Source organism: Vicugna pacos, chromosome 20, assembly GCF_048564905.1.
Source record: "Vicugna pacos chromosome 20, VicPac4, whole genome shotgun sequence".
Taxonomy (NCBI): Eukaryota; Metazoa; Chordata; class Mammalia; order Artiodactyla; family Camelidae; genus Vicugna; species Vicugna pacos.
The window spans coordinates 20,628,686-20,644,329 of record NC_133006.1 but is presented as its reverse complement, the minus strand read 5'-3'; the positions used below and the strand labels follow the sequence as shown (position 1 = coordinate 20,644,329).

At 39.2% G+C, this 15,644-nt stretch overlaps 1 protein-coding gene across 6 annotated transcripts in view; it reads right to left on the bottom strand.

The window, feature by feature from the left end:
- FKBP5 (FKBP prolyl isomerase 5) overlaps positions 1 to 15,644 on the bottom strand; it is a 105,883-nt gene that overhangs the window by 9,287 nt on the left and 80,952 nt on the right. For all 6 annotated transcript variants that reach the window (XM_072945155.1, XM_072945154.1, XM_072945152.1 and 3 more), the window contains 3 exons: positions 9,681 to 9,837; positions 4,845 to 4,935; positions 2,435 to 2,518 (listed from right to left, as the gene is read on the bottom strand). In XM_072945155.1, coding sequence (XP_072801256.1) covers positions 2,435 to 2,518; positions 4,845 to 4,935; positions 9,681 to 9,837 — 332 coding nt within the window. The remainder of the gene's footprint in view (positions 1 to 2,434; positions 2,519 to 4,844; positions 4,936 to 9,680; positions 9,838 to 15,644) is intronic.

The following is a 15,644-nucleotide window of genomic DNA, read 5'->3' as shown; positions in this document are numbered from 1 at the left end:
AAATACAAACCTACACTTCACACCATCTCTGCTCTCCCCTACACATCTGGCCCCTGTGCATATGCACAACGCACGTGCCAAGTCAAACACCCTGGAAGGATGAGGCCCTGAAAGGCAGTGTGGCAGATTGAAACTTGCCCTGAAATTTGTAAAGGGAAGGTGTGCAGGAACTTACTTACCACCCATTTTTAAAGTCTTATGGCTAAAACTAGGATCACTGCTGGGATCTTTTACCTATAATTATGAAGGTGCCTCCAGGGATGTTTTGAGTAGTACAAAATGTTCAGAGACATTCTGGGAGAAAAGTCTTAGGTCAGCGGTTTTGAACCTTTCATTAATTTTCCCCCAATAGACTACTGTTTTGAAAGATTTTTGTCTACCAAATTGCATGTTAAAAATATGTTCCATATGTGTGACTGCTGATCCAGATTTTATCCAAAGATCAGTAATTTTAAGAGGGTTCATAATATTATGAAATACACAAATCACTATTGCATCTAGTGTGATGCTAAGAAGCAGCACAGTCAAGTAATTGTGTAGATACTTGAGCACTGCTTTCTGCTGCTGATCAAATTCTGGCCATCTCTCTGTATATATTGTGGGTACAGCTATATGACACGTGGCTCTGCAGCATTCATTATCAATACTGTTCCCCAAAGTTCTGAGTCATCAGCAGCAACCAATTAGAGCTTCTGAATAGCTAAGCTGTTTATTACACTGAGTTGATATAATTCTAGTCAAATGCCAAAAGCCTCACCTCCCCCCATGTTAATATTCTATTTAGAAGTTTTGGGGAATATAAAAAATACACCTGAAGACTTTTATGGACTCGCAAGTAGGTAGGAAACACAGTTTAAGACCTATGGTCTTAAGTACAGAAAAATTTTTTATTCTTAGTGTATTATGTATTTGAGTCTTTGGATCTTATCTGAATAGTTAAAGTAGTAGCCAGTACCTCAATTAGAAATTAAGAAAAATCAAACTTGTTCTTAAGAACTTAGAAATGCATAGAAGTTTAGGGCTGGAAAGAAAACTTGGGGATCATCTAATATAATTCCCTCACTTTTCACATGAAAAAATAACTTCTTTGGACCTTAAATGACTTTAAATCATTTGGAGCCACAAAGCCCAGTTGTCCCAATACAGAGCTCATTCCACCATATCCCAGTGCTTTCTGGTGACCTATATGTTATTTTAGTACATATAGTAAACATTTATAAATAATTATATATTATCTACACCCAGAATAAGAAATGTTTTCAATCATGATCCACTACCCACTCACACACAACGGAACAAGTTTTATGAAACAAAATTTATCCTTACTACATAATGCAATACACTTCCACTAAATTGATTTCATGACCCAATAATGGGGCTCCTCTCAGTTTAGAAAACAATGACCATACATGTGGCCCTCTGGCTGTGTAATTCTGTGTTGGTGACAGTCTTATGTAATTCTCTCGCTGTTTTCTGTGGGTTAACACTGCCTCCTCTCCCTCTAGACAAGCATGTTACCCCAAGGACGGGTCTTATAGAAGCTTCTCCATAAAGACGTGCTGACGTACACTGATGCATCCGCTTTAGACTATTAAAAACATCATCTAATTTTTCTCTTGTTCATGGATTGCAGTCGCAAGTTAAAAAAAGAAACCTTGACAAAACTCCCATTCTTTGTCTCACACTCTTCTGCGCTAAGCCCTTTCTGCTCGATAGAGAAAAGTTACATATTTGGGGTTGGGGAAGCAATGGCTGGAGCGTTCTGATTAGAATCAAAGTTTTGTTCTCTTTTTTTCTTTATTTGAGGGTTTAAAATCTAAGTGAGGAGATAAATTCCTAGATTGTAAGAAAGGGTTTGCAATAATCAAGAAATGACAAGTATCGTTCAGGAATTTCTGAGGATTCCTCACAAAATCAAGTGTGGGAGGGATCATCTTGGCCATTAGAAGAAATTTACACACTCCTCCTGTCAGTTCCTTTTAAAGTCTGTGCGTGATCTCTCTTTTTATCCCCAAGACAGTGGAAAAGAAAATGATGTGAAACTTACCCCTTTGAGTACTATTACTTGCTAACAATTATTCTATTCATTCTTTGTTTTGTTCCACAAACACATGCTGAGTGCCCACCATGTACCAAGCGAGCTGCTCTAGGCCTTGAGTGACACAGTGGTGGGTGGGCGAGCAGACCTGGTCTGCCTTGGTGAGGGTTACAATCTAGAGCAGAATGTGTAAAAGAGGCATTTGTATTCTTTTTGTCACATTAATTCATTCTGTCTCACCATTTCTTATACTAAAAATGACAGACCTGTAAAAATTCAGGCTAATGCTTATCCACAATGGTATTCATAGAATTCAGAACAAGGTATATCAGCACAATTCACTGATACTTGACTAAATTCTTTGAGATGGAAAGGACTGTACAAAGACTCACACACCTTGAAGTACACTGTTCCCTTCTCTTTGACAATGGCAGCCTGTTCCAATTTTTCTTTGGTATCCATTTCCCAGGATTCTTTGGCCTGTTGTATAAATTTGTGACAATGGTTAGATGAACAGAGATGGAAAATGCACCAGCTGATGCCCATAAGAACAAACAATCTCTCCTCCTAAAGGCAACCCATACTTCAGAAGCCCCTGGCTTTTAACACTGTCTGCCCTTGCCAGGGCACCAGGCTAGAACTCACTTTCCATGATGACAGTGTGCTTGACCCGTGCTGCTCAGCAGGGAGGAGTGGGCACAAACACTGAGGAACAAGAACTGTTGAGCACTGTTACAGGGAATCTCCAGAATTATGAGGTGAGGCCACACAGGGAGAGCCAGGGTCCCTTATTTCCCTCCTGCAGACTTCTCCACTAAGCTGCTATTATAATTTAGGCAAGCTGTTTCTCTCAAGCCTGTTTTTCAACTCTAAAATGGGAATACTCTTACAGTCAAGTCACAGTTGTATATTCATACACAATTAAAAAATTCCAGAACAGGCAGCTGTTTCTCCACTGTAAAACAACCATATATAGTAAAACCTCCAAGCTGCAACAACCTGCAGATGTATACTTGGGGAAGCTCAAGCAAAACATAACTGGGAGGGTGAAGGTGATGCAAAGACAAACAAATGATTTCACGATAGTCTGCTAATTTGTATTATGTGTATCATTTCTCCCCACCATTACAGACATCCATCAGGGACACCTGCACTTTCAATATGAGTGTCTGGATCAGTCAATACAACACTGTGGGGTCCTTTAGGGAAGGTGACAATGGCTGTGTCTGTGCTATTTACTGCAGAAGAATTAGGAAGCTTAACTGTGTAACTGTAAAATTCTCTACTCAAAGGATAATTAGTGGTATATTCCTGGCGTCATACCAGTGCTCCCCGCCTTAAAAGAAGATAATGAGTTATAGTCTTTTGGACAATACTATGTTGATTCCTAACAATTTAGCTCTATTATTTAAAAATCTACTTAGTAAGGGCCCTCTGCATTTTTTATATTGTGTTTAGGCTCTATGGAGTGTAAATCTATTATTACAAGGCAGAGAACTAAATCATGTTGCCTCCAACAACAACACACACCTTCACAAAGCTTCAAATACACCAAGCAGTGCTGCCCATGGGGGCCGTGACTAGGCGCAGGTGCACTGTGGGTCCCAGTGAGAAGGCTTCTGAGTGTGCAAGGTCTGTTGGGCTGTGGTGAGGGGTTACTTTATTAAAATGGAAATAGGAAAGCCAGAGGTCTAAATGACCATATGCTAAGGGTTATTTTCTCTCTTTAAAAATAAAAACCACTTTGTGCTATGAAGGCAGCTTTGGAGGATCAGTGCTGAGCTAGCGAGCCTTCAGATGACATTACCCGACAACAAGCGATGGTCGTGACAAATGCATGTTTGTTTTGAGGAACATGTTATTATTAGGAACATGACCATTAGGGGACGATCACAAAGCAGTCCTCCCTTGACCTTCTTAGCCCAAAGTGAGAGGCCTACAGGACCGTGATTTCCTCTCTGAGTCTAATAAAAGAAATAGTCACGTTTCCAGTCCAAAGCTTAAAGTACAGAACGTGAAGCTGGCACTGTGGGGATAAAAAAGATACACTAAACGCAGCTCTCGAGGCCCCTGGGGGAGGAGGGGCTGGACATGACAGCAGACCTGAACAGGCATGTGCTCTGTGCCTGCCCAGTGCAGCCGCTGCTGGGAGCCCCCGAATGGGTCTGAGATGGAACTGTGCTCAAAGAGGTGTGCCACTTCTGGACCCCGAGGCAAATGTTCTTTTTTCTACTTGGGCAGGTATGAAAAGAGAAGGCCTCAGGTTAACAGGTTTATTCCTTGTGTCCCTTGTCACAGAGCCTGGTGGCCTACAGAGCCCTGCATTTTGGATAATAACTTGCAGCCCCAGTGAAGGCCTCTTCACGACTCCCGTGAAGGGTACGATCCGTTCAGCCCTGGAAACTGCACCCCACTCCCCCAAGGAGCTGCTTGGCAGAACGTGAACCTTTTTGTCTTCAACCCAGGAAAAAAGTACAAAAAGAACAAGTCTAAGAACAAATAAGGGAACAAGTCTTGGATTCTACCCAAAAAGTTTAAAAAAAAAAAAAAAGGCTGACACATAGGAACAAAACAAGAACACTGAGCTCCCTGGGTGTGTATCAGCTGTGCTGTATCAGCTGTCCTGTACTCCAGCGGTAGCGACCTCAACAGGAGACACTTGGTCATGAAAAGCGTAACACACAACACACACACACACACACAAATACCATCTATGTACACCACCTGGTACTATCAGATGCCAACTTATAGGAAATGGATGGAAAAGAAATCTGCCATGATTTCAGAGAAGTTGGTATTTTCTCACCTTTTCGAAGCTCTTAAGTGTAACTTCATATATAAGTTCAGCATTAGGTTCAATGCCAAATTTAGGCTTCCCTGCCTCTCCAAAACCATATCTGAAATGGAGAGTAAAAAAATAAAACTTTAAAGAATTGGTGTATTTCCACGCACCTCCTTGGGTATCTTGAGGCATCACATTAGCACAGAGCTATCATTTGCAAACTACACACATCCGAGACCCTGAAGACAAAGCAGACGTTGATCAGAAGAGAGGGTGCCAGACAACACTGCGATGACGTTTTAAGAAACCAAGCTTGATTGAGTTTTCTTCTTCACATTGATACGTAATGTAACACCTGTTTGCTTAATGTGATTTTAAATGTCACTGCCTTTCTCTGCTTGATTTTATATCTAGTTCTTTTTATAGAAAAGCCATTATTTATTAGGACTCTTCCTGATGCTTTATCAGAAAGACAGAAGACAACCACTGTAATTGTTACAGTGCTGTTTGGTAGAGGTATGTTTTTAAAGTGAGAAGTGCTCTTCCTTTCCAAAAGCACCACTTCCAGTCAGATAAACTGAGAGAAAGGTTCACACCTCAGAAAGGAAATACACTCTCACAGTATGTCTTCAAGACTGTTAGAAAGCACACTAGAAAACAGCAATGATATAACAAATATATAATCAAAAAGAAGAGTCCCAGTAAGCTCTAACACTTCATCAAGAGAAATACTGCATTGTGTTCTCACAGCTCTCTGGCTGTAAAACTAAAACACTACACCTTTTAGCCAAAACTGACTGAATAAAATAACTGGGAATATATACGTAAATCTGTTTTTTCGAACCATTTAAGATTTTTAACAAATCCAAGGTATTCGAGAGAGCACACGTCCACTGGAATGGAAATTCTGGTGGAGCCTCCGCCTGTCTGGGTTAGTGGTTTTCCAGATGCAGAACAATGCACAAAATATTAGGAAAATATTCACTGGAACATATCCTGCTCCTGTGTGTTTTAAGCCACACTACTCTTTGACTTATAGAATAGTATTGCAAAAAACTTAGTAAACCCAAACTTTCAGGCTATGAGCTGAAAAGGTACCAAAACCAGGTTGATATGAATACTTCATACCTTCAGTTTTCTCCAGGGCAAAAGGCCTAGAGTGGAACATTCATCTCTTGCCACTTGCACCTCTTCTTTACCCCTTGCCTGAATTTTTCAGGAAGAAAATGCTTACTCACTTACCTCCATTGTTACACAAGAACATGGAAGCTGGAGCCAGAGAGAGGCGTAAAGATACAGTGAGAGCTGGTAGGAACGGGGTGGGGTGGTTTTAATAGCAGGGCAAAGGGTATCTTCAGCAAAGAAATACAAGAGGACATAATTACCAGTGGCCAGTTGTAGGAAGTGGTGACTAGTTTTCTACTTTGGGCTCTTAGACCAATATATCTCCTATTTTGTTTCTGCCATCTGGTAAATAAAGAACATTCCTCAACTGCTGGGAATCAGGTAGGCAGGTGAGTCCTTACTGAGCATGTGTTTACTGACAGCATGTTAAATTTGGAGCCCTGTGCTGACAGGTACCAACCCAACAGATGATCTGGCACTTGCCTTAGTCCACTAGCTCTCAGCGGGTGACTTTAATTCCCCCTTTCCATCAGGGATATCTGGGGATGTCTAGAGATTTGGAGTCTGTCATAACTAGGAGGGTGCTACTGAAATCTAGTGGGTAAAGGCCAGGGACACTACCAAACAGCCTACAATGCACAGGACAGCCCCCACAACCAAGAACTATCTAGCCCATCTGGACCAAAATGTCAGTAGTGCCGAGGATGGGAAAAGCTGCCCTAGAGCGGCTTACAGACAGGGGGCTCATGGCTGGGGGCAAGGAATTTGGTGGATCTGGGTCAAAGGAGGCACCTAATTGTCCTGGTTATCATTGATGGGATTAAAGAAGACTAAAGGATTTATTTCTACAATCTCTCCTGGGTTCAAATGAAGAAATTCTGTGAGATGTATGTGGAGCACATAATCCTGGGGAGGTGTAAGCTCACCTCGAACTGTTTGGGAAGCATCTAACCTGACTTCCTATTACAAGGAAAGTTGTCTGACTTATGCTAGATCAGGCTGGGCAAGGAAGGACCCAGGACACACAAATTGATCTGACTGAAAGACAGCACACCACAAATGGAATTCCAGGACTTAACTAAAAGACAAGCTGGGCTACAGTAACAGAAGCAATCCAGAATTAATGTTTTTAAATTAAGAGCTGCCTGCAAAGAGTAGAGATACAAATAATGACTTATTAACGACCATTAAGCCTTTACGTGCATATGAGAAGCACTTGTATCCTAAGTTCTTACCAACTGCTCCCTTTTTACAGATGAAGAAACTGAGGCTCAGAAAGAAGTGCTTCCTGAGAGTCACATTAAGAGGCAGTGGTAGAGCTGGGATTTAAATCTGGACTCTGCCCCCAAGAAAATTGTTATTTTTTGACCACATTGCCTCATAATTAGACTCTATGGCTCTTGACAGCCTGTGTTTTTGTTTGGCATTGGTGCAAGACAGAAGATAAGAAAAGGAAGAAAAAAGTTAAAATGAGCCATACTTTACCCAAAACAAAAAATATTAAGTCAAAGTATTTAAAATAATATAAGGACACTTCCCAATGAGAAGCGAGAAAATGGGTTCTCTGGAAGTATGTTTTGAATTTATTGTGAAAACATCCTGCAAAAGTACCTATCAGAATCAAGAGGAGGTACATGCCCCGGAAATCTTTTAGAGAATGAAATACAGATGACATTGAGAATAACAACATATATTTGCAACAGCAACACGCAGATGTAATGTCTCTGTAAGTGGGAATCTGAGTAAGTCAAGCAAATTCACTGCACAGGCTCACAACGCACCTGTGGGCAGGGATGCTCTACATGCATGGATAACCTCACGCAGTGCATGTGTGGACGGTCTCAGGTTGCAGACTTTATATAACTCCTCAACATATTAAGCAGAAGCCTTTCTAACTATGCTAAGTTATTTCCATAAAACGTATGAAAAAAACCTTTTATACCTAGAAATTCATGAAAACTTGTCAACTACTTTTATGCCTCAAAAGATCTGAAAAATCTGCCGTATGTTAAAACAGAGTTTCCTTTTTCTTACGGTCTCAAGGTAAAATGGAAGAGAAAAACAGTCATCACAACAGCAATAATAGCTAGTACACTGAGGGTTAGGATGTGCCAGGCACTTTGCTAAGTTCTTTACCTGCATTATCTCACTTAGGCCTCCACAACTTTAGGAGGTAGACACCATTATCTCCATTTTACAGAAAGGGAAACTGAGGCTTAGGAGAGTCAAGTGCACACAGATGGTAAGTTGCATAGTTGGGAGGGGTGTGTGTGGGGTTAACCACTAATCATACAACAAATAGTTTAAACTTACAAAGAACAATTTGCATTAATAAATATAAGGATAATTCCTGTTTCTCTTTCATTAAATTTGGGCCATCTGCTCCCACAACTGGTTTGTCAGCTAGGTTAAAATATAATGAACTGATTCATACAATAATCTGCTCACAATGTATGCAGAACTTCTCTTCAAGGAGCTTAAATCTGCAAACATACATGGGTCATAAAAATCACTCTCTTTATATGAGTTTAGAACTACTGCAATTTTGGAATGCTGGAATAAAAATAACTAAATATTATTTGGACAGGGAGGAGATACCCTTCTCTATGCACCACCTCATTTAAAAAGTTCTGTATAAAAAGAGAGAAATAGGTTCATTTAGGAGTGAACTACAAATACACAGTAAATGCAAATAAAACACACTGAGGTGGGAATACACTAGTGGAATATAACAGAATAAAAGAAGGTATTAAGTAAAGGCTGCCTCAGTGAAGGCTCTAAAGGGTTGGAGGTGTAGAGCATTTTGCAAGAATTTTCAAGTGGGTAGTGGCATGGCTAAAATGTCACTTGAGAAATACGATTATGGCTCAAGTGTGAGGGCAGAGGTAAATATGCCGCTGGATTACTACCGAGGCCACACAAAGGCAAGCGACTGTACAAAAGGCACAATATTACCGATTGGTAAGTGCAGGTCATCAAGATTCTCAGTAACTAAAAATCCTACTGACTGAAATCCAAGGAGCCAGAGAGGGAGGAGACACCAGATAAGCAGATGCACTTTCACGCAATCAGAATCAAAACACCCTGGTTTCTCTCAAGGGTCCATTTCTCAAGATAGAAGGGTTGGATTCATGGTATAATTTTGGATCTAAAAATAATACCAAACATGTTTTCACAAGAGAGACTGTCAGTGTCTGATAGTTCTAAGCTTGGAAGTGCTAATGGATATCCTTATGATGGGAAAATTTCAGGCAAAAATGAGTCATCTCCGCTGCCTTTAGATCCAGGAAGAACACTCTTTTTTCAGGGACTTTGTATAAGAACAAGTGGCACAAATTCAAGTGGCAATAAATCATCCAAATGCTCTTTCTACTTCCAACCCCCATGTTTCACTGCCTCCTGCCTAATTTACAGAAAAGGGGAGGGCGGGTAAGAGAATCAAGTGAGAAGGGCCAATAGCTACCTGTCTTGGCAATATGGAAGGTAAAACAAAGAAAAGCAAAACTTGCTGGTCAGTCTTATCCTAAACACACATCAATCACGTAAATAGGCTTTTAAACCTCTGTAATATTATAAGGCCCATTAATTCACTCCACTAACTGCAGCCTGATTTAATTAATTGTTTCCATTATTGGCATTAACTTCACTGAAAATACCAAAACGCTGAGTGAAAAAGCAAGTGTACCCCTGTTCTTTAGATAACTTCACCGTATACTGAACTGGTACGCTGCTTACCGTGGTCCAAGATATAAAATACATTGTTCCTCACGCTGCATTTTCTCCAGAGCTTTGTCAATTCCAATTGGAATGTCGTGGTCTTCTCCTTCGCCAACGATGAACCCTACATCTCTGCAATCAAACATCCTTCCTCCACAGCGGCCTTCCAGGTGGACTGAGGGAGAGGAGACAGGATGGTCAACAGAGCTGCTCATGACTAGATAATTTAGGGAAGTGATAAGTGAGGACTTCCCCTTATTTCATCTAGAGACATACGTGGTCTCACATGAAATCATATTTCTTTCTGTTTAAGTTTAAACTTATAATTACTGATAACGGTATCAATAAGATAGCTTAGTGGATAATAAAGTGGAAACATAGGTTTAATTTAAACATACTGTATGACAGAGGTTTCCTCACCTATAATACAAGATCAAGAGATACTAGGTTATTTAATAGGTAATTATCAAAATGCCACATATTTAATGTCAAACATATAAAGGCTTAAATATTTGTGACTATATCATAGCTTTAGATGCTTGGGTTGAAAACAGCTGAATGGCTGTGATATACAAAGGTTAACTGAATACAGAAGCTCTTTTTTTTTTTTTAAGAGTCTTAATCTCATTCACAAATATGTTTGCATAGAAATGGAAAACCCAAAGGCAGCATCATCAATAACTAACATAGCTATATCCCTTAGTGGAGTAATAAATGCAAAATGTGAAGGAATCAATAGTCTACTACAACTTTACAAATCAAATTACTCAACCACCTCCTCTGAAATGTTAAGTGAAGAGGTCAGTTTCTTGGGGCCTACTTCTTCCCCACTCCATTCAGACTCACTCAGCTCATTCCAGGGGTAATTTCATATTAGAGAAGGGGCTTTTATGTTTTTTTTTTTAAAGACAAAATAGGAAAAACACATATAGATATGTATTTTTTTCTTGACTGGCTAAGACTTTTTTTCTGGCATAAACAATTCTCTGAAACTTTCCAGCTACTTTTAATATTAAGGATAACCATTCCTTTCCATTTAGGTCTTTGACTCAGTATGAAAAATGAATGACTTGTATGACTGCATGACAGTCAACAAGCAATATGATAATTTGTCTTTATTCCTACTTCTGTAATGTAATGGCCTTGATTTGAGTGTAACCATTTCCTAAAATGCTTCTTTTCTAAGACTGGTTGCTCTACTTTAGATCAATAACTTGCTTTAGAGAGACTGCAAATCACTTATTCTGTTACATTCATTCTATGAGACAATTATTCTCCAAATACAAATTCAATTCCAACTTACTTTACTTTTGAACTACTTGATCTCAAAGGTCCCCTAAAGCTCTAAAATTCTACAATTCTATGACCCAGTATCAGAACTCTTGACATAGGCCAGAAACCTGCTTCAAAACTAATTCCTGTAGTTAATCATTTGATCGGGTTACCTTTAGCCCAGGCCTGGGAAATGAGAGAAACCCTGAAGAGTAAACAGCAGTGGCACAGACACTAGGGGCCAAGATGTCACATAGACATTTATGCTTTGAAGTTCTCTCCCCTTTTCTAAATAACTTGGATTAATACCATACTGATTTGCTCCCATCATGGCCATAGGCTGGAGTCAAAGAAGCTTGGGCCAAACTCACGAAGGCCTGACTCTTGAGTCAGATGCTCTAAACAGGTGCAAGAGCTAGACTGGCTTTCAGGGTGGAGCTGGCATACAGAGATTTTGTTCTTTGCCCCATTCTCATATATGCAGATGACACTCTGTTATATTCACTTTTGGAATGTTCTAGATAAAATACAACTTAGCTTGCAATACAGTGAAAGTTCTTTTGAAATGGAAAATAGTTTCAAAATAAATTCCAATTTTATTATTTTCAAATATATACATTCTAGAGAGGGTCTGCAGGGAATCCAAGGCTTAAGATATTTTTACTACAGTAAGAGCTGATGTTTCTAAAGAATTTGAGAGTTCTGAAAAGTTTGTGTTCTTAAATATTTTAAAATCTACCCCCAAAGTTTAATTTAGACTAATGTGATGACACTTTTCATGAAAAGAGATTTCATTCAAAGTGAATTTCAGCCCACATATTGTGGAGTATATCAAGTATTGAAATTTATTATCTTAGTAGCTCACAATTTAGTTGACAGATCTTTTTGTGTGAGGTTTATTGTTAGAAGTACTTTCCTCCCTGAAGGAGAGCACATTTAGTGGGGGAGGAAACTATCAGTACATTCGTTGTGGTTTTTGGTTGATCAAGTCTCAATGTGTTTTCAAAACAGGAAATCCAGAGACTCTGCAAAGGATTCCTGCCTGTGTGTCAGTTTCCTAGGCAGGTTTTCAGCCTGATGCATGTACTTGATATTAAAATTATAAAAATAATCTCAGAAATTCTCTTTACATGTGATAACTCTTCATATTTGGGAAAGAAAAGATTGGCTGTTAATAAACATGCTAAGAAAGACAAGTGAAGCAAGCAAGCAAGCAAGCTTAAAACAAAAGCTCACTGCAGCTGGTCTTTGAGAGAGACAATAAATGACAGGCCCAATGTTTGTGGCCACCTATTAGGAAGGTAAAAATTTGCAATAACTTTTATAAATACTTACTACCTTATACAGGGACTAATCTTTTTTCCAATAAAATGTCTTTTAAGTTGACCCTGAACAAGCACTACCCACAGTACCACAAACTCTTAAATTGATAAAATAATATGCATGCACACACACACATCTATATGTGTATATATAAAACCATCACCTTTTAATTATGACATTATCTGCAATGTCAGAGTAAGAGGAGGTATCATAGCCTCAGGGAGAATAGAGCCCATGGATTCTTTACATCTACAAGTAGCAAAGGCTATCACTCAGTTAACTGGTTTCTAAACTTGGAACACTGGTGTGACAAGTTCTACAGGACTGCTGACAAGAACTCACACACCACCTTGGAGCCACAGAAATGCTTGCCTATTGCCACAGCAGGGCCCCCATCATGGTGATAGATGCAGACACACCTAGTTCCTACAGATTCAGGTTTTTTTTTTTTAAAGGTCTCAACAATTGCTACCAAAGAAAACTGTAGCAGCCCTGGCTGTGGAAGACCTGTGGTTGCTTTTGACCTTGTATCTCTTAGTGCAAATACTCACTTAATAAATATTTAATAATAACCATCATGACTCACTGGGAGCTCGGCCTCCAGGGCTCAGGAGGTCTGTTGCTAATTCCAACCAGCATGATTTACGGGAAGTAAATGATCTATGACGTGCCCAAAGAGAATAAAAGTACATACAGGATGCTTCTACTTAGGGCTTTTTTGGGAGAGAAAGAAATATGCAAGTTAAAAAGGGACAACATTTTCTTTTGAGTTAAAGTCTACGTAACTTAAAGAGGGGAGGTTCTCCAAACCCCACGAAGTCAAACCAAACCAAATTACCCGAGCTTTGCTGCGCAATCCGAGTGTAACCACATCAAGTGAGCCCAGTCTGCTGCAAAACATCACTTAAACTGGAGCTCTGACTTATTGTTCTCTTACTGCCCTAGAGCAATTTTGTTTTGAAGAGCACAGAACACCCTGTTCTGAATGTGGCTGGCACATGAACTCGATGTGCTGACAGCAATTTGTACTCCGATTAAAATGGGGGGAAAAGGAAAGAGAGTGCACTGCAGTAAGGGAAAAAAAAAACTGGAATTCAAGAAACCAAAAGCTGTATAATTTGTATTTTAGGAAGCAAAACTGAGAGAGGTTCCATAACCTTAAAAAAAAAAGTGCTGTAAATGCTCCAGCCTAAAAGACATTAGCTCTGATAAGTGTTTTTCCCTTTTCTAATTATAGTAGTTGGTGTCTGATAGCTTTGCACTCATTCCTGAAACAATTACTAGGTCATGGGGATCTGAATGGGAATGTTGTAATGGCATTACTACTACACAAGATGGGTCATTTAGCCAGAGAAAACCAGGTTGTGACAGGTTACTCCCACTCGGCAAGGGTTTTCTCTGCTGCCTAATTCATGCCAAGTGAGTTTCTCTCTGCCTGCCTAACAAAGCAGGAGCATCCAAGAGACAGTGGGATCTTAACGACCCCCTGAAAAGGCAAATGGGGAAGCAGAGGCAGATTTCTAAAATCAGGAGGGGCATATTAATCACTGATTAGAAGAGAAACTCCTCATCAGGCATGATGCTTAATTTCCCCAAAACTGCCTCCTGTCCTCCTCTGCACCATTCTGTACTCTTCGAGATGAACAAATACCTAAGACTGCTTATGGCACTGAGGGACAGATGCTGACTGAGAGCAGGCATGGAACCTGGCTCCTTGAAGAGAATAACATTTATGCAGACGATTACATCTTAGTTTACACAGGAAGCATACACACAGCAATAAATTCTACACCAACCCAAATCCTCACCACTCTTCTCTTTACACCAGTATAGCGCTTTAGTTAGACCTGGATTCCAGGCCCATTCTGCCACTTAACTATTGTGGCTTTGGGCAAGGCCATTTAAATTATCTGAAGCTCAGTTTCTACATCTCTACAATAGGGGAAATAACATTAGCTACCTCATAACCATTGAGAGGATTAGATTAAGTACTGAATTAAAGCTTTTAGCCCAATAGCTGGCATGCATTCATTTATGCGTCAGAGCAGCGACTATATGAAAATACTGTCACGTGTGGATATAGAGATGGACCCAATGAATGTTAGCTATGATTATTTTCCTGCAATTAGTGGTAAATTATACCAGATCAACCATGTTTTAGAACGTGGTATAAGAAACTACTTAAAGTCTCCACAGAAAGAGGTGTCAAAGTATGAACAAAATTCAAAGTGGGCAGAGGCAGTATCTTCTTTTGGATCTCACAGGGCCCAAACACACAGTTCAGGGCCAGAAAGTAAATATTTATTTAATGATTAATTTGAAAATAGGACATTAAGGAAAACTGCAGTAATTTTCACTCATTTATAGGAATTTTCCTTTTTGAATATATTAGCATTTCTTTTCTTTTTTTGCCTGATAATGTTTTCACTTATGAAATTTAAAAAATTTATACCATTTTAAAGGTTATTTTCCATTTATAGTTATTACAAAATAATGTAATTGGCTCTATTCCCCGTGCTGTACAATATACCTTCGAGACAATCTTATACCCAACAGTGTGTACCTCCCACTCCTCCACCCCTACTGTTGCTCCTTTTAAATAACAAAAGCTTATTTTCTATTAAGACTTTACCCAAAGACTTGAAGATCTCTTTTTGGAAGAAAGGAGCTATATAAATCCAACATATTTGAAAGAATAAACACTATCCATTTTAGACCAAGTACCATACTACACTATTTTGTGAAAAATGGTTTCAAGAATTTAATTTCTCTTATTGGACAAAATTTGCCAGGACATTGATAAACACTTCAAAAGTATGGGAAAAACAAAACCAAAAAGCCCTCATACCTCTATCAGATCTCAATATGGGCATACATGAAATCTTTCCTCTGTTTAAAATCTTTGGACCATTTTGTTTTTTAATGTAATAACAGCTGGATTTTGTTGTCATCATTGTTTTATCCTTACGAGGATTTCTGCCCTTAATAGGTGGCTTTTTCCCCATTCATATTTTTTGTAATCACTGGCATGACTGATTTTATTCCTACCATCTTATTTTAGGTTTCCTACATAATGTTTTCTTGTTATTTTTCTTTTATTACTTTTTCTAGATTGAGCAAATTTTCCTTGTTCCTCTACTTTCCCACTCCACCCTGGGTGGTCTCGGAGTTCTACATGCTATTCTTACTCGTATCTAACGTTAAATTTTAAACAAATCATTCAGTGTTATACATACACATGTACATTCATGTTTATCTATATTAACTAATCAGCATAATATCTCCTGGAATAAGAAAATCACTTTCCTCTTCATTTTCCATCTGCACGACATTTTGTTTAAATGACTCAGAACCTAGCTCCGTACTATTAAACTATTATTATTTTTA